General features: G+C 49.9%; 1 protein-coding gene across 1 annotated transcript in view; it reads left to right on the top strand.

Moving 5' to 3' along the window:
- Window positions 1-519: 519 nt before the first annotated feature.
- Window positions 520-24,362, top strand: part of CLCN1 (chloride voltage-gated channel 1) — a 26,044-nt gene continuing 2,201 nt past the window's right edge. Inside the window, exons 1-20 of the mRNA XM_006910455.1 lie at window positions 520-699; window positions 2,277-2,397; window positions 2,738-2,869; window positions 3,456-3,584; window positions 3,823-3,971; window positions 4,965-5,042; window positions 6,127-6,205; window positions 11,309-11,434; window positions 11,683-11,767; window positions 11,991-12,092; window positions 12,410-12,494; window positions 12,764-12,913; window positions 17,202-17,271; window positions 17,447-17,557; window positions 18,667-18,880; window positions 19,137-19,270; window positions 21,178-21,422; window positions 21,718-21,829; window positions 22,126-22,205; window positions 22,426-22,464. Of these exons, the coding sequence (XP_006910517.1) occupies window positions 520-699; window positions 2,277-2,397; window positions 2,738-2,869; window positions 3,456-3,584; window positions 3,823-3,971; window positions 4,965-5,042; window positions 6,127-6,205; window positions 11,309-11,434; window positions 11,683-11,767; window positions 11,991-12,092; window positions 12,410-12,494; window positions 12,764-12,913; window positions 17,202-17,271; window positions 17,447-17,557; window positions 18,667-18,880; window positions 19,137-19,270; window positions 21,178-21,422; window positions 21,718-21,829; window positions 22,126-22,205; window positions 22,426-22,464 (2,421 nt within the window). The remainder of the gene's footprint in view (window positions 700-2,276; window positions 2,398-2,737; window positions 2,870-3,455; window positions 3,585-3,822; window positions 3,972-4,964; window positions 5,043-6,126; window positions 6,206-11,308; window positions 11,435-11,682; window positions 11,768-11,990; window positions 12,093-12,409; window positions 12,495-12,763; window positions 12,914-17,201; window positions 17,272-17,446; window positions 17,558-18,666; window positions 18,881-19,136; window positions 19,271-21,177; window positions 21,423-21,717; window positions 21,830-22,125; window positions 22,206-22,425; window positions 22,465-24,362) is intronic.

The raw sequence follows: 24,362 nt of genomic DNA, 5'->3' as shown, positions 1-24,362 counted from the left end.
CAGTTACTGTCCGGGGTGAGTCACTCTCCAGTATTTCCAGACCTCGATCACTCCATCCAGCACCCCAGCCTCACCTGTCCACGTGCTGGAGAGGGCAGGTGGGGCGCACAGCGTGCAGATCTAGCGCGCTCTGTGAGCACGGAGGTGGGAGCATGCTAAGCAGTTTTCCACTGGTCTGGGCGATATTTATAGAGGACCGGCACCTTGGGGCTGGAAGCCTCCTAGTGACTAAGGAGGGGGACAGTGCTGCTGGCCCTGCTGAGGGAATTCCCTGCGGGGCTGTCCCTCAGGTTCACATCCCAACTCCTCCCCCCCACGGCTCTCACACCTGTTTTGACCCCAAGCAGATCAGATGTGGCAGTGGGGGGGGGGGTCATGTGATGGAGAGATGGCTATAAATAGCGGGGGTGGGCATGCTGCCCCAGACGCCTTGGGGACAGGCAAGAGGACAGGCTTAAGGAGCTGTACTGGGGAGAGGACGGGGGGCAAGCAGGCCAAGGCCTGGCCGGGGGCGGGAGCATGAAGCCATCTGAGTCCCAGCGGCGTGGGGGCGAACAAAGCTGGTGGGGGAGTGCCCCCCAATACCAGTACATGCCCTTCGAACACTGCACCAGCTACGGACTGCCCTCTGAGAATGGGGGCCTCCAGCACAGGCTCCGGAGGGATGCAGGCCCCCGTCCCAGCGCCCACCCCACGCAGGTAAAGTCCTAAGGAAGCAGGTAGGGGAGGGGGTGGGTGAAGACACAGTGGTGTGATGGATGGAGGGAAATTAGGAATTGGGGGGAAAGAGGGAGCAGTGTTGTCTTTTTCACTTAAAAAAGGACATAGCAACGTGTTCAAAATACGACAACCCTTCGAAGGCCTGGGCCCAGCTCCGTGTGCCATGCCCGAGAGCCACACGTCCTTTTAGATAACCTTTCCCGGCGGAATACTGAGTCCTACGGGGGACGGCAGAGCCACCCATGCATGATGAGCCCGTGCTTACATAAGCTACACGAGTGACTGGCCAAGGAGCCACCTCTGAGTGTGCAAGCTCCCTCACACCCTCACCCACACGCGGCACCACCCTACACATGGTGTTTTCGTTAACCAAGCCCAGACACCGAGGCCTGGCAGCCTGGAGCCCCCTCCCCCGCAGCTCTGCTCTGCTATGGCGCTCAGCTCAGCGGGAACCAGCCAGCACAGACTTGGTGCCTTCAGTGTTTGCCAGCCCGGTCTGGTATGGAGCCCCCCTCTACCTCCCCTCCACCAGCCTGGGACCCGAGGGGGTGAGATGGCCTGCGGAAGGGCGTGCACCATGTGTAGTGTCTCCTCTCCAGGTCCCAGGTGGGGCGTGGAGGGAAAGACTGCCTCCCTCGGTCACTACCAACCTCATCCCAGAAGACGAAAGTGCCACGAGCTGGGGCCGTTAGCGTGCGCCTGTCCACTGCTCAGGCTTCAACGCGCTGCTCATGTTGCGAAATCAGATCTCTTCCACCCAGGCTCTCCCAGACCAGCAACTTTGGCCTGGCCTGACCCTGGCCCCAGAGGACTGCGTTAGTGCAGTGGGGGTGGGGCAGGCCAAAACCAATTAGAGCCACACCTGGGGATGCGGGGGAGGGGGCTACCAGATCCGAGGGGCGCTGTCGGCTCCCTTCACCTTTTTGGGGAGCATCTAGCTACCCTGCTCTGGGAAGAAGAGGATCAACTTGCCTTCTCAGGGCTGGTTCCTATCGGTACATACGAGTCCAGGGAGTGAGGGACGGGCTTTCTCCAAGCTGGGCTGAGCATCTGAAGGCCTCCACTAGGGCTAGACGCACCAAGGTACACAGTGCAACCAAGAGTCACCTGCTGGTCTGTCCTCACCCTGCCCACGTCAGGATTCCTAGGAGGGAAGTCAGTGCGAGGGGTCTGGGGATGTTAGAGAGACAGGCTGAGATACAGTAAGCAGAGTGACACAGAAAACATCTCATGGACGCAGATACCCAGTCTTAGCACAGTTCTTCTATCTCTACTACAGAGTAGAAATTGGCCTCCTTGATGAAGGCTGCCATCGACCACGATGAGTACAGATGGAGAGAGAGAGTGAGGATGGACAGACAAGGGTAAAGAGTGGGAAACGTGCAAATGGAGAGTGGGGAGTTGAGGGCAAGGAGGACCTCAAAGGGACCCTACACAAGGCCCTCGACACCCAGGATTTTAAAAAGCTGCTCATTTTTTCTGTGCATCTCTGTGCTTCCCTCTGTCCATTCCTTTTGACTCCTCCACAAGACACTTCTCATTCTCCCCCTGTCCAGATTTACGGCCATCACAAAGATCAATTCTCAGACAAGGAGCAGGACATGGGGATGCCCAGGAAGAGAGGCTCCAGTACTACCGTGGACAGCAAGGATGAGGACCACTACTCTAAATGTCAAGGTGATGGGGACTGAGGAGCCCGGTGACCTGGAATAAGAGGAGGCACACGGCTTAGGAGAATAACTTGGATGTCCGACTGCATTTATACGCCCCTCCCACATACACCCCCAAAGCCCTCCTCCCAGTACTAAGGAGAGGCATCTCTCCCCATCTTCTTCCCCACCCTACCTCCCACCCAGCCCAAAGAAATGAGCCCAGTGGGGAACTGGACCTTGGTGTCTCTGGAAGGGGTGGGGGCAGAGAGGTGCAGAGAGACTCCGTCAATGAGATATCTAGACAAGACCCCCATTCAGTCCTCAGTTACATACCCCAGTAGTGACATACCCCTTTCTCCTCCTAGACTGTGTCTGCCGCCTGGGGCGTGCAGTAAGGAGAAAATTAGGGGAAGACTGGATCTTTCTGGTGCTTCTGGGACTGCTTATGGCTCTGGTTAGCTGGAGCATGGATTACGTCAGTGCCAAAAGCCTTCAGGGTAGGTTTTACCTGGCCCCACCCCCTCGGCCTGTCCCCATACTGTGGCTGTGTCTAGAGCCCCCACCTAGGATAAGCCAGAAGTGCTCTAGGAGTGGGACGGAGACCAAGAGCGACCGGCCCAAGACAAGGCCAGACCAGCCCCAGACCATCTATCCTGCCCCTCCACCTGCCGCCCGCCACGCTGTGGGTGCCCCTCGAATACCGTGACCTACTCACCCTAGTTTTTCCAGGGCCTTCCCAGTTTGGGCACTGTAGGTCTTGAGCCCCGGGACCTCCTCGGGTCTGGTGGTTGGTCACCCTTTGGCCTCTAACATCGGAGCCACAGTCCCCACACTCCAGTGTGGCTCTGCCAGCACCTCCACCTCCCAGGGGTGTTGGGAAGTTGAGCGGGTGGGGGGCGTCTCCGGCGACCTGGGGGTCCCCATGCACGTGCCAAACGTGAATAGCGCCATCTCGCGAGGTCAAACGGGACAGCCCGCCCCCCCCCGCCCCCCGCGCATGCTCCTTGCACTCAGTCCCTGCGCAGCGTGGGGTGACGGCAGCACCCCAGCCAGACACGCGGAGCCCGGCGCGTGTCTCTGCAGCCTACAAGTGGACCTACTACCAGATGCGGCCCAGCCTGCCTCTACAGTACCTGGTCTGGGTCACCTTCCCGCTTCTTCTCATCCTCTTCAGTGCCCTCTTTTGCCACCTCATCTCTCCCCAGGCTGTTGGTAAGAACTCTCCAGCGGATGCCCCACGTCCCCTCATGATCTCATTGTCCTGCTGACCCTCCCATCCCACTCCCTCCCTGGCGCAGCCCTCCTGGCAGCTCCTGCACCTGCTTCGCCCCGGTCGTCCCCACCACAGCCCTCTCTCCCTGCCCCCGTCCCCATGTCCCCCGTCTGGGTGTTCATCTCCCTTTTAACCTCTGGCTTGAACCTGCAGATAATCATTTTGTCACCCTTTTAGGATCTGGGATCCCCGAAATGAAGACAATACTTCGTGGGGTTGTCCTGAAAGAATATCTCACCCTCAAAGCCTTCGTGGCCAAGGTCGTGGCCCTGACTGCAGGGCTGTCCTGTGGGGAAGGAGGTAGGTGGGTGTCACGGGGGCGGGAGGTGGGCGGCCTGCAGGCAGAGGGCAGCCATGGGCGCAGACAACGTGGCATGGGGACGAGAGCCAGGGCCCGTCCTGTGCACTGTAGGATGATTAGCAGCATCCCTGGCCTCTACGCACTTCATGCCCGTAGCAGCCCACAGTTGTGACAACCGGAATGTCTCCAGGCATTGCCAAATGTCCCCCAGGGGGCAGGATCTCCCCCCTAGTTGAAGATCACTGCGTTAAAAATGCTCCAGGCCAATACCCTTGTTTTAATATGCAAACGCTGAGACCTGAAGGAGGCTGTGCTTTCTTCAAGGTTATACTCATGCACGTTCTTGTCCCACTATGGTCGTTAATCCACACTGCAGCCAGAGTCATCTTTTCCAAGTGGAATCAGTAATGTCTGACCTTTACTCGAGAACTTCTAATGGCTTTCCATTCTTAAAATAAAATCCTCCCTTCTCACGGGGCCCTCGGAGGCCTGTGGTGGCCTGGCTCTTCTCTCTTTCTCTTCTGTCCTCCTAGGCTACCCTTCACTCACCGCGTTTGAGTGACAAGGCCTTCTTCCTGTCCCTCAGCCACACAAGCTTGCCCCCCCCCCGCCCTCCACCGCTCAGGGTCCCGCACTTGCTGTGCCCTCAGCCTGAGACATTGTCCTGACTCCCACGTGGCTCACGCCCTCAATAAGGCACTACTCAATTGCAACCTTCTCTGAGCACCTCTAAACAAATCCCCCATCCCACCCTTGTCTGTCTTGTGTCTCTCTGTCCCCTTGCCCTCCCTCAGTTTCTTCCTACCCCTTAGAATTTTCCGAAATGATAAAATGCCAGCGGATCACCTCCCTTCCTCTCTGGGACGAAGCTCTGTGAGAGCAGAACTCTATCTTACTCACGGCTCTGTTTCCAGGACCTAGTACACGCCCGGCGCAATGAATGTTAGTCCCCGGAATGCCACAGAGGCTCCCTCCTGGCCCCCTGCTCCTGACCCCTCGCCTTCCTTCTCTCTCCCAGGGCCCCTTTGTCCACATCGCCAGCATCTGCGCTGCTATCCTCAGCAAGTTTATGTCGGTGTTCTCTGGGGTGTACGAGGTAAGGCTGAGGAAGTAAAATGAGGCGGAGCCGTGTGTCTTCAGGACCTCGAGAAGGCTGCCTTGGCTCTGGGCTGGCCACGATGCTGAAACGGGGCATGGCGCTAATCCACGCTCCCTCATTCTCCACACACACCCCGCAGCCTGTCTACACTACCTGAACCCCCTGTTTAGCGTGTGTCTGTCCAGTAACGCTCCCCTCCTTCTCGCTCTGCACCCCTGCATCGGGGCCTGCACACAGCCGGCTCCTCTGCTAACCTGCCAGTCTGCACGCCCCGCCATATCAGCCCCCCTCCACGGTTCCCTCCTGTGCTACCCCTGTCCCTTTGTTGTCCCCGACCCCCCACCCCATCTCTCTCTGACTGCCCTCCGCCCCAGCGCTCTGCCCTCCTTGTCCTGCGTGCTTCTCTGTTGCAGACCGTGCCTGGGCAGCTTGACTTCCTGGTGTCAGCCTGCGCGGTGGGCGTGGGGTGCTGCTTTGCAGCCCCTGTTGGAGGCAAGTCCCACTTCCTCCCCATCTGGGTTGCCTGAGCACGACTTGGAAGCGGTTCTGGGTGGCTGCCACAAGCTTTGGGGTGGACGGGGGTGCTCGCCGACAGGAACGGTGAGTGAGCATTCAGAAAGTGACCCTCGATCCCAGCTCCTGGCGCCCACACTTTTCTACCAAAGGGCCATGTGTTCTTTCGAGGCCGGCGGCTCTCTCGTGCGGGCGTTAATGGTGGTACTGCCCGTCTGAATCACTGTCCCGTCTCTCTTGCTATTGACACTCCTCCCCCGATTGTCCCTACCTCCAGCCCTGCTCTGGTGACCCTTTGTTGGCTTACATGCCCACCATGTATTTGTCTAACTTTTATTTCGTTTTCTATGTTTGGCCTTGCGCTGTGAGGTCACTTCCTGTTTGCCAAACTCACTGAGTGTCTCCTGGCCTGAGAATCGTGGCAGGGGCGGTGGGACCACTGTGATTGCCTGTGACTGAAGCCTGTCCTTCTGCCTTATTCCCCACCCCTGCTTGTTCTCTTTTCCTCTCTCTGTGCCCCCTTCCCCACCCCTCCCATCTCTCTCTTGGTCTGTCGGTCCCCTAGTAGCAGCCATACTATTACGCTGACATGCTGACGGTGGGCTGTGCCGTGGGCGTCGGCTGTTGCTTTGGGACACCACTTGGAGGCAAGTGATTTACTCCTACATCGGTCCACTTGCCTGGTCTTGCCACCTAAACAGTTGCTGTCAGCATCCCCGAGTGTAGATATTACCAGGTAGAATAAGGGAATAACAGAAATAGCTAACTTTTAGTGAGCCTTTACTACGTGCAGGCGTCGTTCTAAGCACTTTATGTTTATTCTGCCAAAAGCTGTATGAGATCGAGGTTACTGAGGACAGAGGAGAGAACTGATTACAGAGAGAGTGAGCGACTTGAGCAAGGCTGGTTAGAAGTAAAGCCGGGAATTGAAACCGAGGCAGGCTCCTGGTTCCCCTACGTACATTAAAACCCTTTCTGTATTGTCAAATGTTTTTGCCCTCCGTTTATTACATCTTCTCACAGGGGACGCTGTGTACTTTCTTCTCCAACGCAAAACTTGCATTTCGTTGTGCGTTTTTAAGGACGTGGCGGTTTTAGTGGCACGTTTTAAATGAGGACTACTGGTGAGAGTTGCAGGATCATCGTTCCTTGATTGCAGCGTAAAGTTGAGTTTAGCTCTTTCTGCACGTGAGACAAAGGGTGACCTTTCAGATTACTTTCCTTGTCCTGAATGACTGTCAAGCGGGCATGGTCAGAGAAAACAGTCGTGTGTGTTTATTTACTCATCAGTATCTTTTGTAACCAGATTAACAGAGCAGGGATTATATGGACCAGTCATTGGATTCACGGGTGACGAAAAGGACACCAAGTTGACAATTGAAGAAACAGATTTCAGGAAAGGCATATGCCTCTTAAACGCACCAGCCGTCAGAGGTAGCTTTTCAGTCGTGAAAACGCGAGGGGTCTTTTCGTAGAGGAGTCTTCAGGTAGCTAAAATGGCTTGGCTCCGGAGCGATGTGTGGATAAGCTTTTGGAGTTCACGACAGTGTGTCACGTCACTTGTCCTGACTCTGTGCCAGTGCGCACAGCGTCAGGAGACGAGGTCAGCAAGCACATCAGCTGGCATCCCGTTGGCTCCTCCGTGGCCAGCTCTTGTCATTAGCATCATTGGTCCTCATTAGTGAAGGGTAGTGTGTCTGAATTTCTACACACGCTAACTGTTCACACTTCCGTTTATACCGACTTTCGCCTTTATTTACTCTTTTGCCTTATTTACATAGCGGGAAGAACTAAAGGACATTTTTAGACAGGTAGAATTTTTTTATTTTTGTTTTTAATCCGATTCTTTTGAAGTGAAGAGGATCTGAATTTTCTGCATAAAAGGTGGCTCTTGCCACAGAAAATGTTAAGCGTCGAAAAATTAAGGTGCCTTCTTTAGGATGTTTAAGTGGCAAATATTAGATGTACTTGCAAATGACCGTACTTGACTGGTTTTGCTTTATTTTATAAACATAGACTAATTCTAAAAGAACAAATTAGTATTAAGATAACTTATCCACTATCTCGTCTTAAACCCTTACACCTGTGAAAGAAATAGACTTCAACATTCTACCAAAATGACACACATCTTCTTGCTTCCGTGAGGTGCCTTCTGAGCTATGTGCCCTCTGGGGACTGGGCTGGATCCTATGTCTCAAAGTGCTCACCCTGAAAGGGTGGACAGACAGGCAAGCAAACCATCACTCACAGAAGTACCTCCACGGCAGCCTGGGCAAGCGCAGTGGGAACCTCCAGCGAAGCTGCCTCAGAGGGAGTTGTGGTGACGGGAGCTTTACACAAGAGATAGTGTTTGATCTGAGACTTAAGTGATAAGTAGGAACTCGGGAGGAAGACAGGGCAGAAGAAACAGCATTTTGCAAAGTCAACATCTGGGGGCTGTCGATGAGCATCGCTAGAGGAAGCTGGGGCAGGAGTAGTGATAAGTAGGAACTCGGGAGGAAGACAGGGCAAAGTCAACATCTGGGGGCTGTAATTAGAGTCGATGAACATCACTAGAGGAAGCCGGAGGAGGATTAATAGGAAATGAGTCTGGACAGGTAAATGAGGGCTAAATCACGAAGGTCCTCGCAGGTCACGCCAAAGAATGCAGATGTCATTCTCAAGGCGAGAATTTGCCCAAATGTGTTTTTACAGAACACGGCTCTTTGTGATGTTAATAGCGGGAACATGTGAAAAGGGTTCTGAGGTCACATAAGTTGAAAAATGTTGTGTCGAACAAGAGAGTTATCTAAACTGGGAAAATTGTCAGAACATGTGATGTGCCGGCGAGCACTGTGACTATCTCCAGGGTGGCTCAAATTCGGTATCTCCCACAGAATCCCTTTGGCAAGGACGTTGTCGTGGGACTCAGCGTCTCGTGGACCTGGCTTTGGGGAATGCTAGCATGGATGAAGGGGAGCCGAGGAAGGATTTTGAGTGAGGAAGTGACACGGACAGCTCTCTGCACGGTCATCCAGTCCCTTTGGCAAATGCGTGCAGGATAGAGCTGGCCCGTGATTGACAGGATCGATCCGAGATGAACAAGGAGACCATTTTCATGGTCCTGGTGCTAGGTGATGAGAGACTGAACTGGGCAGAGGCAAAAAGAGACAGAGAGGGATGAAATATATGGGCAAGAGGAAGTAAAACTGGTGCGACCCGGATTTTACGGGAGGCTCTGAAGGGTGAGAGAGAGGGAGGAATCCGGGCTTTCGCCCAAGTTTAGAACAAGGGAAGTTTGGTGAACGGCCGCGCTTGGTAACCAGAGAGGGAATGCAGGAAGAGGAACAGGTCTGGCGAGTAGATGGCTTTCACTTCGAATGCACGGCGTTCGAAGCTCCCGCGGCAGAGCCAAGTGATAGCGAATAAACAGCTGGGTCGGTGAGTCTGAAGTTCAGGAATCGGGCCGAAAAACGTGGCTTTGTTAACCAGCAGCCTGCAGGGGGTAGTTGAATCCACGGGCGTAAATGAACGTGAGAGAGAACGTGTATCTGTGAGTAGCAAGAATAGAAGGCCAAGGACAAGGCCGTGGCTTGGGCAGAGACCACGGGGGCAGAGGAGGACGGAGAAGAACTTCCAGGGTGGGAGAAGAGAGCGAAAGCGCAGAACCCAAGAGACCAGAGCGTTTCCAGAAGCTGTTTGTGTTTCTAATGCCTTGTTTCTTTTCAGTAGCACATTTTCTGTTTGGCTCAGGCTAATATTAAAATTAGTTCTCATTCCTGAGTATACAGTGACAGACTGTTAGGGGAAGTGTCCCAGAACTACATCGTGGGAAAGCAAATCTAGCCTAGAATTACCAAAAAAAAAAAAATGGTTATAAAATATTCATACGTTGGATAGTTTACACCCAGACAAATCAAAGCCAACTTTGGTGCTGTTCCTGGTAAAGAAAAGGAGAGAGACTTTCCCCATTCTCTGCCGTGTCGAATCCTCCTCTTAGGGCGAGGACCAGAAGGGCGGTTGGCAAAGCTCCGTCTGCCCCACATTCCCCATCTCACTCTGTTTTCTGAAATTCCACCCATCCTGCCCTCTCCTGCTCTCCTTCTTCCCTCTCCTCCCTTCTCCACGCCCCTCTTCTTCTCTCTCCTCTCTCCCCCTCTCCTCTCTTTTCCTGTTCATCCTTAGGACAGGCATCGAGCCTGGTTATGTACCAGGCACTGTATTAGGTGTCAGGGTCCAGGGGACTTTGAGTCCCAATAAGGGAGCTCAGAGATGTAAACTAATTACTGCATCTGACAGTGGCAGGTGCTCTGATCGTTCCAAACGCAGAGAACGAGGTGAGGGAGGGACTTTTCCTACCCAAGGAAGGGGATTAGGATGGCATCCCAGAGACGGTGACATCGGGACTGACCTCTAGGAGTCTTCTGCCAAAGTGCTGCCACTATTCCACGATGGAGTAACTGTTGGGCCACTCTCCCCTGTGACTGTCACCTATGGAAGAGAGGGGCGGGGGCCCTGAGGTATTTAAGAGATGTGGCTTTGAATATACAACAGGGAAAAGAAAGTGGCTGGCATGTGAGGTGCCACCTGAAGAGGGAAAAGAAGGTGGAGGAGGCCGGTCTTTGTCGGCCGGAAGCCGTTCACCGTGGAGAGAAAGGGGGAGACCAGGCTTCGCTGTTTCACGTTCTGGGGGCCAGGCCTCTTCTCCATTCATCTAATTATGTGCTACATTTTCTCTCTGGTTTTTTGATAAAGAGGAGGCTTAGCTAGCTAGGTTTTAGGTAGTTTTTACTTTGCATCTAATCAAAGTCCACTCCCTTATTCTTAATATGTTTAAAAATTTTCTTAGCATCTCTCGAATCTTGCTTCTGTGCCCTCAAAAAAAGTTCCCAGCTTTGTCCCCACCAACCCTTGCTATTTTCCTTCATCTCTGTTTCCCCATTTTCTGCTCAGGTATCTGTTTTCAGAAACAATACTATGTAAGACTGTCATTAATTAGTTTTCCTCTACCTCACCCCTCTTCTTAAGTATAGTTGTTTTTAACTTCTAGCCTCTTGGTTTTCCCCCGTTATGGTCCTTTTAAGTCAAGTTTTTAATATTAACGTTTTTTTAAATTGCGAATGAATCCTCTCCTCTCTTTTCTTGGAATACTGAGTACTTTCAGCTCTGTGAAGCCCTTTCCTATTCATTTCTCCTTTTTTTAACTTTTTTTTTCCAATTCCAGCTGACATTTGATATGACTTTGTATTAGTCTCAGGTGTACAGAATAGTGGTTAGACCCCCTAGTCATTTTTCTTATTTCGTTCCAATGAAGCTGTCCTAGGGTCCCCGGTGCAGGGGAGGAGGGAGCAAGATCGGAGGGGACGTTAAGGAGGGTCCCCCAGTAACTCTAGGGCTCTGCTTGGCCCCTCTGAGGAGCCCCTGTTCTGGGTGATTTCTCTCTGGTAATTCCCCTGCCGAAAATTTTCAGTGACCCTTCGATCCCTGTGGATGTCTGACAAGTGTGAATCCCACCCAATCCTACTTTTTCTGGAGAGGGCACAACCAACTGGTCCCTGTGGGTTCAGGGTCCCCCACGTCCCATCATCTCTGTATCTCGTCAAACCCCATCCCCGGCCCGCGAAAAGCGTGGTTTAGAGCGGGGGCTCCAGGAGGTCATTACTTTCCACCACCGTGTCCCCTCGTGATCCAAGCTCAGGTCCGCGGGCTGGGAGCGTGGGAGGGAGCCTTCAGCTTTGCATGCTCCTGACCCCACTTCCGTGCCCCGACAGGAGTGCTGTTCAGCATCGAGGTCACCTCCACCTACTTCGCCGTCCGCAACTACTGGCGAGGGTTCTTTGCCGCCACGTTCAGTGCCTTTGTGTTCCGCGTGCTCGCCGTGTGGAACAAGGATGCGGGTAAGGGGGGCCCTGGGGTGGAGGCCTGGGACGTAGGGTGGCTCGTAATGGGGCGTGGAGGGACCCTCTGCAGGGCAGTACAGAAAAGGGACTGAGACCCAAGGGCGTAGGACCGGTGGCCAGGTCGCAGAGTAGGGGCGTGTGGCTGTGCACAGGGAACGGAAATTAAATAGGAGACGGTGGGCCTGGTGGGAGGAAGGAGTTGACGCCACGCTCCCTCCATGATGCTCTGCCTTTCTCTCCTACAGTCACCATCACTGCTCTCTTCAGAACCAACTTCCGAATGGATTTCCCCTTTGACCTGCAGGAGCTCCCAGCCTTTGCCATCATCGGGTCAGTGGGGTCACCTCCTCTGGGAGTGGTGAGCTGGGGGCGGGTGTGGCATTGGATCGGAAGGGACCCAGGCGGGGAAGAAGGTGGGGCGGACACAGCTGAGGTTGTAAATTGGTTGGGGGGAGACAGGTAGAAAGGGAAGGAGGTTGCCTGGTATTTGTTCCCCCCCATGGCTAGAACCGAGAGGTGAGGGTGTCATTTCTGTGTGACGTACACCCCCCAGGATCTGCTGTGGGTTCCTGGGAGCTGTATTTGTGTATCTGCACCGCCAAGTCATGCTCGGTGTCCGAAAGCACAAGGCCCTCAGCCAGTTCCTTGCTAAGCAGTGAGTCACTACCCTGCCCTTGCCCTCCCCACTGGCCTTCTGGTTTCTGCAAGAGTTCCTCTTTTTCGATCTTTGTGGAAAGCATCAAATGCCTTTCCATGGCTTGGAATCAAGTACAGAAGCCCCGATGCCCCATGTGGGGAGTGCGTGGTTTCATGTCCCCTTTGAAGACGGCGTTTTGGTGGCGAGGATGTGCCGTGCGTCAAGAGCCGAGACTACGTGGGGCTGCAGGAGACTGCAGCCTGCCGGGGTCCAGCGTGCTTCCCCCCCGTGGGTTGGCGAAATTCAGGAGACAATTCATTCCATTCCTTTCTCAGCCGCCTGCTGTATCCAGGGGTCGTCACCTTCGTCATCGCCTCGTTCACCTTTCCACCAGGAATGGGTCAATTCATGGCTGGAGAGGTCAGCTCTAAGGGGGCCTTGGGGTGGGAGCCAGATCACTGAGCCCATGACAGGGACTAAGCGGGGACCTGGAGGCATGGAAAAGAGGAAACAGTACTGATGTCCCTTGGGCTTCTGAGCACATGTACTTTTTTTGCTCGAGGGTAGAATCCGTCCCTGAGTAAAGAGCAGAGGGACCCTTGAAAAACGAGATGGGGAATCAGTTCTCTGAAAAGAGGAAGTACCGAGCATCTCTGGAGAACTGACCCCTTTGCTTCCTCCTCTCCCAGTTGATGCCTCGTGAAGCCATCAGCACCCTCTTTGACAACAATACGTGGGTAAAACACATAGGTGACCCTGAAAGCCTGGGCCGGTCGGCTGTGTGGATCCACCCACAGGTCAACGTCGTCATCGTCATCTTCCTCTTCTTTGTCATGAAGGTACCTCTGCCAACAGGCCTGACCCCCTAAGCTTCTGTTTTCAACCCAGGGTTTGCACAGGGTAGGAGAGGGTAACACTACATCTGCTCTTCACCCAGCCTGAAAAGAAATAGCTTGGAAACCAGAGCATAAGTAAATCACTCATATGTACGTGTGAACAATATTTAGGTGGTTTGTTTCATTCGTGTCAACTTATAGATGTTGCCTTCCAAAGGTTCTGCTTGCTAAATTATTAAGACATCACAGCACCCAAGTAAACAAAGACAAGATAGAGTTTAGCAATATAGATAACTGTTTAAAAACCTCAGATAAATTAACCGAATCCCCCACGTATTAGATAATTAAGCACTCCATTCTCCTTCTATCTGATTATCCATTTTTAGATAATTTGCATATCCCTCCCCCCCCCACCACCTCCACCCTGGTCTAGTGGGTAATCTCTTTTCTAGAATTGCAAAAGAAGATTAAATATTTAAATCAATTTTATTAGTGACTATAAATAATTTTTATAAATGTTATTATCCTCTGTTTCGGTAGTGAGCCTGCGAGGATTTTGCCATTCCCAGCCACTTCCTTCTAACTCCAACCAGGAAACAAAAGCTCATTTCTTTTTGCATGTTTTTTTTCTCAGACCTGCCCGTCAAAGATCATGTGTTGTAGACTTCTCAATGACTGCCTTATACAAAGATATTTTTATTTCCACCCCTGGTCGTGACATCGATTACAATTGCTGATTGCATTGTTTTTTTTTCTTTTTTGATGATTGCCTTATTACGAATAGTATGTCTTGCCTGAATGAACATTTTCCTCTGCATAGTAGGGCTCTCATTTAAAAATCCTTCCACACTGAACTTGCCTGCTTTTGAATACCTCGCTATCAACTTAGTCTCATTACTTTTTATGAGTCTATATTTCCTCAGGATATGAGTCATGAAGTGACATTTACATTGTAATGGCTGTAGTGGGTTCATTTATTCATTTATTCAAGAAATGTTATTATATACCTTCTAGTTGCCAAATATGTAATACTTAATCCTTGATATTTGACAAATCTTATGCTTAAGGTTGAAAACAATTATTTAAAATTCCTTCTCTGTGTGTTGCTACTCATTTAATGTGCTCGTCAATAGTCTTACGATTAGGGCTACCTGGTGCTTAACACACCAGGTTCCAACACTGTAACTTACATTCTTAGGATTTGCTGGGGTTTCTAGAAGCCATATTTATATATGTTCTTCTCTATTTCACTCCAGGTAGGTCAATTAGGTCTCTAGTGTCCACATTTTGCATACTCATGATTAGTTATATCTTTTTTATTTTGATCATATAAGTTCTCAGTGTCTTGTTAGGGATTTTTTTTTTTTGGACTTTCATTGTAGAGTTCGTTTTCCCTAAGTTATAAATCCTAACTTCCCATAATTGATTAAGTATACAAACCCATCTGTAGTAACCAAGTCCAAGTTTTGATGGCATCTCAGAATAATTGTGTTTTTCTGATCTTCCCCTAGACCGAACTATAAGGTAACTTTGGGATCACATATGCTTTTAAAATGTCAAGCTTTTGAAATTTTTTTGAGAAACAAAATATTGTATTTTTTCAACATTTTTCCTACACCTCACTTCACCTGCTTGGATTCCCAGGAATATATCTGGATTCCAGCTCATAGATTAAAGTTTATTCCGAGAAACCTACTGGATTACATAGAAAGACTCACCTGGACGTCACTATTATTAACTTCTCACTGAATTACACCCCTGATAGTGTTTACATCATACGTTTATCAGGAAAAGAAATTCACACACCCCCTGGGCTATATTTCAAGCCCAACAGTTTGCAGCAGGCTTATAATATTCTATAATATTAATGAACATAAAACCATTCATTGCTATAAATCCATGTTATTACTTAGTTATCACTGCTTCTGGCATTTTTCACTGTTCTATCATTGGACACATAGGCATACTCTTATTTTTTCCAGAGTGTGGGCAATAGATTATATAGCCAAATGAAAATATAAAAGTGATTAAAAGTACAGATAAGATCTCAGTTCAGATAAGATCTCAGTTCCCATCTTTTATAATATCCACGAAGGGAACTTACATCTTCCTCAATCTTAAGACATTGAAAGTATCATGATGTTGTGAGTGAGGAGCTTTTACAATGAGTGTGAATGTACTTACAACTTCTCAGTTTCCCTTTCAGTAAATCTCACACGATTACCTGGTATGTGGAGTTCTCAGCACAGCCTGAGGCTCTGTCAAGTTCTTTTTTGTCGAATCTTCATATCCTCCTTCTGAAAGGTCTGAGCGAAGCGGAATCTGTGGTCTCATTTCCCAGTTCTCTAGAACTGGGCATTTAAAACCTTGGGAGTTATTTGTGTTCAATGTCACTCTCTTTCTGGATCTTTCTTTTCAAGAACCAATAGCTCAAAAGTTGGCTAATCTCATGTCATTCTTCGTGCTATAGGATTTGATGCCTCAGATTCCTCTGATCCTGATACTGTTCTTACACATCTCTTGGAGGCTAATCTAAAGTTCATCCTCTGATATCAGACGTATCGGCCACCTGTTAATATGTAGTACCGGAGCTTTTAGATTGACCTGAGCCTACAAAAATCCCTAATGGCTTCTCAAAATCCCTTATGTACATATTCCAAAGAGAATAGATCAAGGGGTCTCAAACTGTTACGGGTCAGAATCACTTAAGAAGCTTAAACTGCAAGTGCCTAGAAGTCTGTCTCCAGATACTCTGACCTGGTGGTGTCTGGTCGTCTATAGTTTAAACAAATTCCCCATGAGCATTACCAGTGGGTGTTTCAGCAAATGTTAACTCTGAGAAGCCTTTTCTGCTTTGCACAAATACTAGTTGACCAAGCTCTCTCTTCCTTTCTTTCCTTCCTTCCTACTGACCTACTTACCTACCTACATCCTACCTGCATCCTACCTACCTACATGCACTGAGCACTATGCCAGTGCAGAGAGAAGGCAGAGAAGACAAGATACACTCGTGTTACACACTCAAGGAATTCTCAGTCTATATTCTCTTCATTTGTACATTTAACTTTTCAGTTCTCCCCTGTTTTAGACAGTGATATTTTGATATGAAGAAGTATGTATTTTGCCTCATCTCAGAGTTTCTGGGATGAAACCTCCTCAGAACCTTTGTCACTGCCTCTTGAGGTCAGCCCTAGCTCACGGGATTCTTTCTGAGTTTCGAGAAATGAAGACATTTATTTCTCGTTTGCTTGCAAGGCAATTGGTGCAGTTTTTTAATTGCAAATATTTTGATCCCGGCAATTTGTTCTGACTTTTAGTTGTTATCATCTTTCACCAAATTAGTTTGAGACTGGAAGTGACATGCAAATTTATTGCTTAATCTATAGATCATCTCATTTTTTTATTTCTTTTACAGATATTTCAAAAGTTCAACCACTACTCCTTTCTTCTACTCTATTTCTCAGTTCTTTTGCATTCTTTGCCACAAAAGGCTCATATTGCTTTTTCTAAAATTATCCCAGTTTCTATGAGAACACTACCTGACAGAGTTGGCCTTGGAGATCTTTTCTGTTAAACTGGCTGACTCACCTGGCTTTCTCAAGGTGCCCTTCCAATGCGGCCAGCCCAGATCCGATTTTTTGATCCTTTGTTCAGAGTGATTTGCTGTCACAGGAAATGTCTCAGGCAGGATAGTCTTCACTGCAGATCCCCGCCCCACTCCCCAGGTTCACCATATGTAAATGGCTTTGTAAATGACCATATGGAAATTCAATTAGTCACAGAGTAAGTCACTAAGACTTTTAAGATGTCTGCTACTTAGAACTGGGGATCCTTTTCAGAAACATAATCTGACCAGGAAAAGGTGTCTTTCAGCTTCATACGTTTCAGGCTGCTATGCTGAGGTGACCTTTTGAAGTTAAGAGGGTGTACAGTGGGCTAGGGCCCTTTTGGGGTCAGTGACAGAGGAAACCTCTGGGGCCCCACTCCGTGGTCTAGACTGCTTAAGGGCAAATATAATTAACTATAGAAGGGTTTGGGGTTAACCACCTGGAGGAACTTTCTTATAGTGTTGTCTTTGGTAATTTCTTGGCCCGAAAGCTCCGGGTATTTTGGTTATGGAGGAAAGGGGACAGACAGGGTGGCTTCCAGGAGGATAAGCCATCCCCAGATTTCTGTGACTCTTGAAGCAACAAGGAGGAAGATAGTGGGGGTGGGGGGCAGGGGGCGCTGAGGGTGCATGTGTGTCTCGGGTCTAGTGAAGAGGGTGTCCTGACGCCTCTTTCTACCCCAGTTCTGGATGTCCATCGTGGCCACCACTATGCCCATTCCCTGCGGAGGCTTCATGCCTGTGTTTGTGCTGGGTAAGTTCTGATGGGGAGCCTGCGATCCTGCTAATAGCTGGGGAAATAAGGAAAAGCCTGGAATGCTGGGAGCTTGTATTTGGTCTTAGCACCCGAGAAGGGATGAGCTCTGAAAATGTAAAGTGTAAGGAACTTGGCTCTCTCAACACCTTCCTGCCTTTTGTCCTTCCTCTAGGAGCTGCATTTGGAAGGCTGGTAGGAGAGATCATGGCCATGATTTTCCCAGATGGTATCTTATTTGATGGCATCCTCTACAAGATTCTGCCTGGGGGCTATGCAGTGATTGGTGAGACACATCCCGCCCTCCCGTAACCAAGTACCGAGCCCTCAAACACCCACACTCAGACTCTCCCATGACATCTTCATTCCAGGCTACACAGTATGATTTTAATTTAATGCTATTAATTCAACTTTTATTCAGATAATCAGCCCTGGGTTCTGACTCTCATTCACATTTATTGAATGTCTATAAGACTTAGTTTCTTCATGTAGAAAAGGATTATAAGGATTAAATGAAATAATAGGGATGAAAGCACCTAGAATTATGTCTGAATGTGTATTAAGAGTTTTGTTTTTCTTTTTTCCTTCCAAAGAGTCATGGAAACGATGTTGCAGGTGACTGGCTTGGCTACCTTCACCTTGCAGACGTGCTAATATTGACAGGACTTAAGAGCACATGACTAATTGCTAAGAAGCATAGGCTCTGGACTCCTCTCTGCCACTTATCCCCTGGATGACTGTGAACAAGTTAGCTGTCTTTCTGAGATTTATTTTTTTGTTGTTCTAAAGTGACTTCTGAGATATCGTACAGCCTTAACATTGTGAAAGTCTCTGATTTCTTTCTTATTATGTCTGTTAACCCATCCAACAAAAAAACAGTGTCTAACACAGTGACTAATATAATCCCCAGAAGTGCTAGGCTTCCTTCCTCCCTCCCGACTTCACCGAAATCCCGTAACATCCAAGGCCGTGCCTCCCCCAGATTCAGGAGCAGTTCCAGATTTCTTGCTCATATGATGACCTTACTCTGCCATAAATTGTTGCGTCAAAACCTGAGGTCCAAAGTAGAATGCCGTCACTGGGTTTTAAAATGCTCAGTTAAGAATGATCCAAACTTTCAAAAACAAGGAATAGATAGGACGTCACTGTCTTCGTTTTATAAATGAAAATTTGGGTCCCTGTCAAAGATTTTGTGACTTGTCAAGGTCATAGAATGAGATCGAATTGATGATTTTTCTAGCAGTTCAGCATTCTAACCCCTACTCTCAGCAGATGGTGTATTGGCACGGATGAGGGTCGTGTCCCCTCATCCTGTGTCACTCCCATCACACCCCCACGTGCCCCCCATGCCACGGCAGCTCTGACCCCCCAGTGCGTTCCTGTGTCTCCTTCTAGGAGCAGCAGCCCTGACCGGTGCAGTGTCCCACACGGTATCCACAGCTGTGATTTGCTTCGAATTAACGGGTCAGATCGCTCACATCCTGCCCATGATGGTGGCTGTTATCTTGGCCAACATGGTGGCTCAGAGCCTGCAGCCTTCCCTCTATGACAGCATCATCCAGGTCAAGAAGCTCCCCTACTTGCCTGACCTTGGTTGGAACCAGCTCAGGTCAGGGACACCAGCGGGAATTAGCTCAGCTCTGCTGGGGTGCGGGTGGGAGATTCCGGGGTTGAGATCGATGTCAGGGCCAGTGTCTGGAAGACTGCTTCCTACTCATTTTCATATTCCCATGTGCTTAATAAATACTGTGAGTGATCTGTGCATGGCAAACCTCATGGGAGGAATGGAAGGGACATCAAAGGGACAGGCCTATGGTGGGGTTAACCCCCTCACCCGCCCCCCCCAACACTTTTTCCCTCCATAGCAAATTCACGATCTTTGTCGAAGACATCATGGTACGTGATGTGAAGTTTGTTTCAGCGTCTTGCACGTATAGGGAGTTGCAGACCCTGCTCCAGACCACCACAGTCAAGACTTTACCGCTGGTCGATTCAAAAGGTCAGTGGGAGGGAGGAAACCGACTCCTGAGCTCCAGGCCAGACCTCCGGTTCCACGGAGGTGGGGGAGGCATTGTGGCCTGGGCAGAGGTGGGGGAGGCGCTGTGGCCTGGGCCACCCAGTCTGCAGCCGGAGGCCCAGTCTGGGCTCCTTAGGGAACAGGATCATCCTCGAAGAGGGGAGAATACAGCTGGGACAGAAGCACAAGAAGACAGTCAAAACCCAGTTAAGAGAACGCAGTCAGTTCTCATTATCCACTGTAGTTATGTTCTGTAAGGCCGCCATGAACACTGAGTTAAGGACACGACCCCGAATTGCTCCCAAAGGCCATGCAGGGTTAGGTTCCCGCAAGTCTTTGGCCACATTTTCTTCAACTAATTAGTGCCTAAACGTGTTGAATGCACTGATTTCTCTTCAAAGACACCTTATTTAATATATGTTCATCATGCCTGAACGAAACTTATCTAACACATATTTTCCTCATAAGGCACATCACAGCCTTTATGCTTGGGGGCAATTTCAAACGGCAAAATCAGCAACGTAAAACACATAAAAGCCAAAAATGTAGCATTAAATGGACCACAGAAAGAGCACTTGTTTTCAACAAGAGACCTGAGAAAAAAGAAGGCAGAGCCTTGCTTTGTTCAGCCTCAGCGGAGAATGCGGGTGGGGGGCGATTCAGATTTTTTGTTGCTCTGCATGTGTCTGTGAATGACAGCCGAAGCAGTGTGCATATTAATTTCGGGTTACAGATATTATTTTAGCCAGTAGGAGAATTCGCAAATAGGGAATCCGCAAATAATGAGGGTTTAGTTGTAAGTCCAACGGCCCCTTACGTGGTTCTCCCTGCTACTCAGCTAGACGATAGCTGTTCTTTAATGCCCAGTTCGGGAAGCCGATGACACTGCCCAGGTGGAGGAGAGGATGGTTTTAGTGAGCAGCGATTCCATAGCTCACTTCCTTCACCTCCTTCCTGCCCGCCTTGGGCACCGAATCCTGCTCTGTGTTATTTCCTACTGTGGTTTATAGATCTGTGTCTAACCTTCCTCACTAGATTGGGTATTATTCTCCAGGATAGAGATTACAACTTCTGCCTCCCTCAGACTGCCTCCTTGTAGGTATTTACTAGATATTAAATAACTACTTGTCTAATGTTTGAATTCGTGTAACAGAGAAGAATCACAGAAGGCCATCTGGAGCCATTAAAATTGTTAGTTCTGATTTTCGATAATCAGAGTATCCAAATTGCTCAAATGAGGTTGGTTTTATATTATCCCAAATCCCAGATACCCTCTAAGTGGACTCTAAAGCAGTGTCTCCTCCTTGGAGCAAGGGAACAGGCAGGGAAGTGCCCGGTTTCCTAATAATGACTAAGACTTAACGGTAAGGTTTATCTCAATACATTGCTGCGATTTTATGGCCTTAAAACTTAATGAAAATGTTAATTATAGCAGCAGAATTTCGACCTTCCCGGGAAATGTAGGCATTTTATTTATATCCTAGAAGGACACAGAGTCTTTAAGTGATTAAACGCCAGATATCCTTGTAGACTTCTCTCAGAGTATATTCACATCTCAGCCTACGTGAATGGCTTTTAATTTTTTTTTTTTTTTTTTTTTTTTAGAGAGACGGGGTTGATTAGCCTATTTTAATACCAAGTGCATCTACTTGCAAACAGGCTATACAAAAATAAGTGCAAATTAGCACCAATTAGGGTACTATCAACTGGGCCTCTGAGTGCCAAATGAGTGAAATGGAAGGGAAGGAAGGGGTGGAAGATTTTTGAAACAGGCTTTTAGGGGGGCACTGGTTTTCTGTCCCTAATTCCGTCCTGCTGACCGGGGTGGAGTCAGGGTGGGGGCGGCTGGTAAGGAGCAGGACCTCAGGCTGAGCTTGGATCGCCCCCAGATTCAATGACCCTGCTGGGCTCCGTGGAGCGGTCAGAGCTGCAGGCCCTCCTGCAGCGCCACCTCTGTCCTGAGCGGAGGTTGCGGGAAGCCCAGGACCTGGCCAGGAAGCTGTCTGAGCTGCCCTACGATGGGAAGGCACGGCAGGCTCGGGAGGGGCGCCCCGGCTTCTCACCCCAGGGCCGGCCGGAGTCCTTTGCCTTTGTGGATGAAGATGAAGACGAAGACCTCTCTGGGAAGCCCGAGGTGACCGAGCTGGACAGGGCTGGGGGAGCAGGAACGATTGGGGCAAAGGGAAAGTAGGAAGAGGGAGTGGAGATGCTGGTCATTGGGAAATTCAAAGAGACCAGTGCCCATGGGTCCAGAGGACCGAAGGAGATTAGGCTGCACATAAAGGTACTGACGGGAATCCAAAGGGATGTAGGAATTCTGAACTGGGGAGGAGAATAGAATTAGATTTCCCAGGACATCAGCTGGTAAAGGCAGGAAAGCACTAGGCAGCCCCTTCCCCGGAACTGAGAATTTTCACTATTCCTTTCAGCTGCCTCCTCTTCCTCTTCCTCACCCCCTTTCCACTGCTTCACTGCCCCCTGAAGAGCCCAACGGGCCCCTGCCCAGCCACAAACAGCAACCAGAAGCACCAGAACCTGCAGGTGAAGATTCTCCCATCATGCACCTTTACTCCGCCTGAGGGCCGCTTCCATGAGGAGGGGAGAAGCTAGGGTGGCGGGAGGGGGTTCCTAGTCATTGAGTCTCCATGTTATTGCCCCAAGAAGTGGGGGTAAGGGCTGACTTGGGAGGGTAGAAGAGAGGGCATCTAGGCAGTGAGGTACCTGGGAAGTATAAACCTTTTGTGGCAAAGGGTCAGGGGACCAGGTGGGAGCCCCTGACCATTTCCTGCCAGGATGGAAAATTGTTTCCATTTCCATCTGCTCCCCACTCATCTCAGGTCAAAGACCCTCCATCTTTCAGTCCCTGCTGCGCTGCTTGTTGGGCAAAACTCGTCCCACAAAGAAGAAAACGAGCCAGGTGAGCGGTGTGGCGGGAAGGCGACAGGGAACGGGAGCTTGTCTTCGAGGAGCGGGCTACTCGTGGTCCTTAGACCAGGAAGGAAGGGTCCCCCCAAGGAGAAGTTTTCATCATACGGAAGGGGTGATAGGTTGGAAAGCAGGCATTCGTGGCCCCGGCCAGGGAGACGTGGCTCTGGTTCCATCGGGAAAGAGCTTGGACCTCGGTCTTTCTTCTCTAGGATTCAACGGAGTTGGTGGAGAACATGTCGCCGGAAGAGGTGAGTAAGGGAAACAACAACCTGGGGTGGGTTGTCCTGTCAGATGAAGGTAGCGCTCATCCTTTTTCTGCCTTCTTCGTCACATTGTTGTGAATATAGGATGCGAATCTCGGCAGGAAGCGTTTTGAGAGATGGGAAAGGAGGTACCATTATGGGGAGAGGGGTGGGAGCACCGCTGAGAGGTGGGGGGGGTCTGGCGAGGTTCTCCGAAGGACTGTCGTCATTTCAGAAGAGGAAAGTGTGAGTCTCCACGCGTAGATGGTGCCAGGTGCTTAGACGAGCCTCAGACCTTCTAGGCGTTTAGGGGTGTTCTAGACCAGGCAGAGACTATGCAGAGAAGACTGACGCCAGCACTAACGTCCATAGCACCAAAACTAGAAAGTGGGGTCCACCGCCCGGCGCAGGGCACTCCACCGGTTGATCAGGGCCCCGAGCCAGGGGACAGCTGGAGAGGGCCAGGAAGCGAGACTGGGAAGAACCACAAACTGAGGACAAATATTGACAGAGCTGCCTCCTGGGGACACATGCCTGTTTTCCGAAAGCGCGTTAGGTTCTCAAGGCCAGGAGAGAGAAAGCCGAGCACACCGCATGGGCTCGGCTGTGAGGAGGGAGAGAACGTGTGGCAGTGACTGGGGGCACGTCTGCTGGGCACGCACCCACGCGGGCGCGGGGACCCAGCGACGCAGTCCATTAGCAGCCCTCCCATCTAGTGAAGGAGAACGCGGACTCCCCGTGAAGGCTGAAAAGGTAGAGCTTTGGAGCCGACGAAACCATAACGGATGTTATTTTACAATAAACGTCTTATTGGGCCTCCCGAATAAATACGCGCTGAAAGTTAAAAGTACTCCAGGGTTGGAGGAGGGGGTGGGGAGTGGCGAGAGAGAACGGAAGCCTCCCCCTTCTTCCCGTGTCACCCCTCGTAACACGCACACTTCTAATAAATGACTTATGGAAAAGTGGAGTAGATGATCACAGAGGAAAAAGAAAAACCATTTCTTCTGCCCACAAGCAGGAATCAGATGGGTCATAACTGCAATTAAGGAGTGCGTTGCTAAGGTGCTAAAACCCATAATAATACTTTTTTTTTTTTTTTTAATGCACCAAAGAGAGAAAGCTGGCTAGTTGACCAGTGAGGCTATTTATGACCGCTGGAAATAAAGTGCGGCCAGGGATAAAAAGAAAATAGAATATACATTTTTAGTTTATATCTTTCCCAAAGAAGACTTTAGGCAGCTCCCATGTGACCTACTGACATTTTAGAGGTAAAAAAGATCCAACAGGAGTCAAAATTGAGATTATTTTGGACATGGGTTTTCAGGCTAGATCAAGGTGACACCGTTGGCAGTATCGAGATAATACCTAAGGGAATGACAAAAGAGTTATTATAGGTCTCCGGAAGTCCCTGCTATGACTTAATTCTGTGACAGTGTTAGGAGTACACACAGTTGGAGCTCCAGTTTGTAACGGGCTGAGCTTTTTCAAGTTCAGAGGCAAGAGCATACATCCTCTTCCCCATGGGCAAAAGCTAAGGGGGTACCTGGAGCTCAGTCAGCAGTCAAGGTCGGAAGCCCAGTCCTACCTCCGTGTAATCTCTCAGCAGACTACTCAAGCACTCTGCCCTTCTGTCTCCTCCACTGTCAAACAGATGTAATGATCGGGTCGTTGGAGAGGATTAAATGAGTGAAGACATGTGGAAAGCAATTTGAATAATGCCTGGCACAGAGGCAGTGCTTGGTACACGTGCATTAGAAATAGTTCTGTTGTCATTGTTTCCTAAGGAAAGGCCAGGAATGGTCACAGAAAGGGTCCAGGAGGACAGGACCAGCCAAACCAGAGATGGCAGGGGTCTAGCCCCAGTCCTATAAATAAATCGTCTCTGCAACATACCTGCTAGGTGG

The sequence above is a fragment of the Pteropus alecto genome, unplaced genomic scaffold (assembly GCF_000325575.1).
Source record: "Pteropus alecto unplaced genomic scaffold, ASM32557v1 scaffold22, whole genome shotgun sequence".
NCBI lineage: Eukaryota > Metazoa > Chordata > Mammalia > Chiroptera > Pteropodidae > Pteropus > Pteropus alecto.
This window is presented reverse-complemented; position numbering and strand designations above follow the sequence as displayed.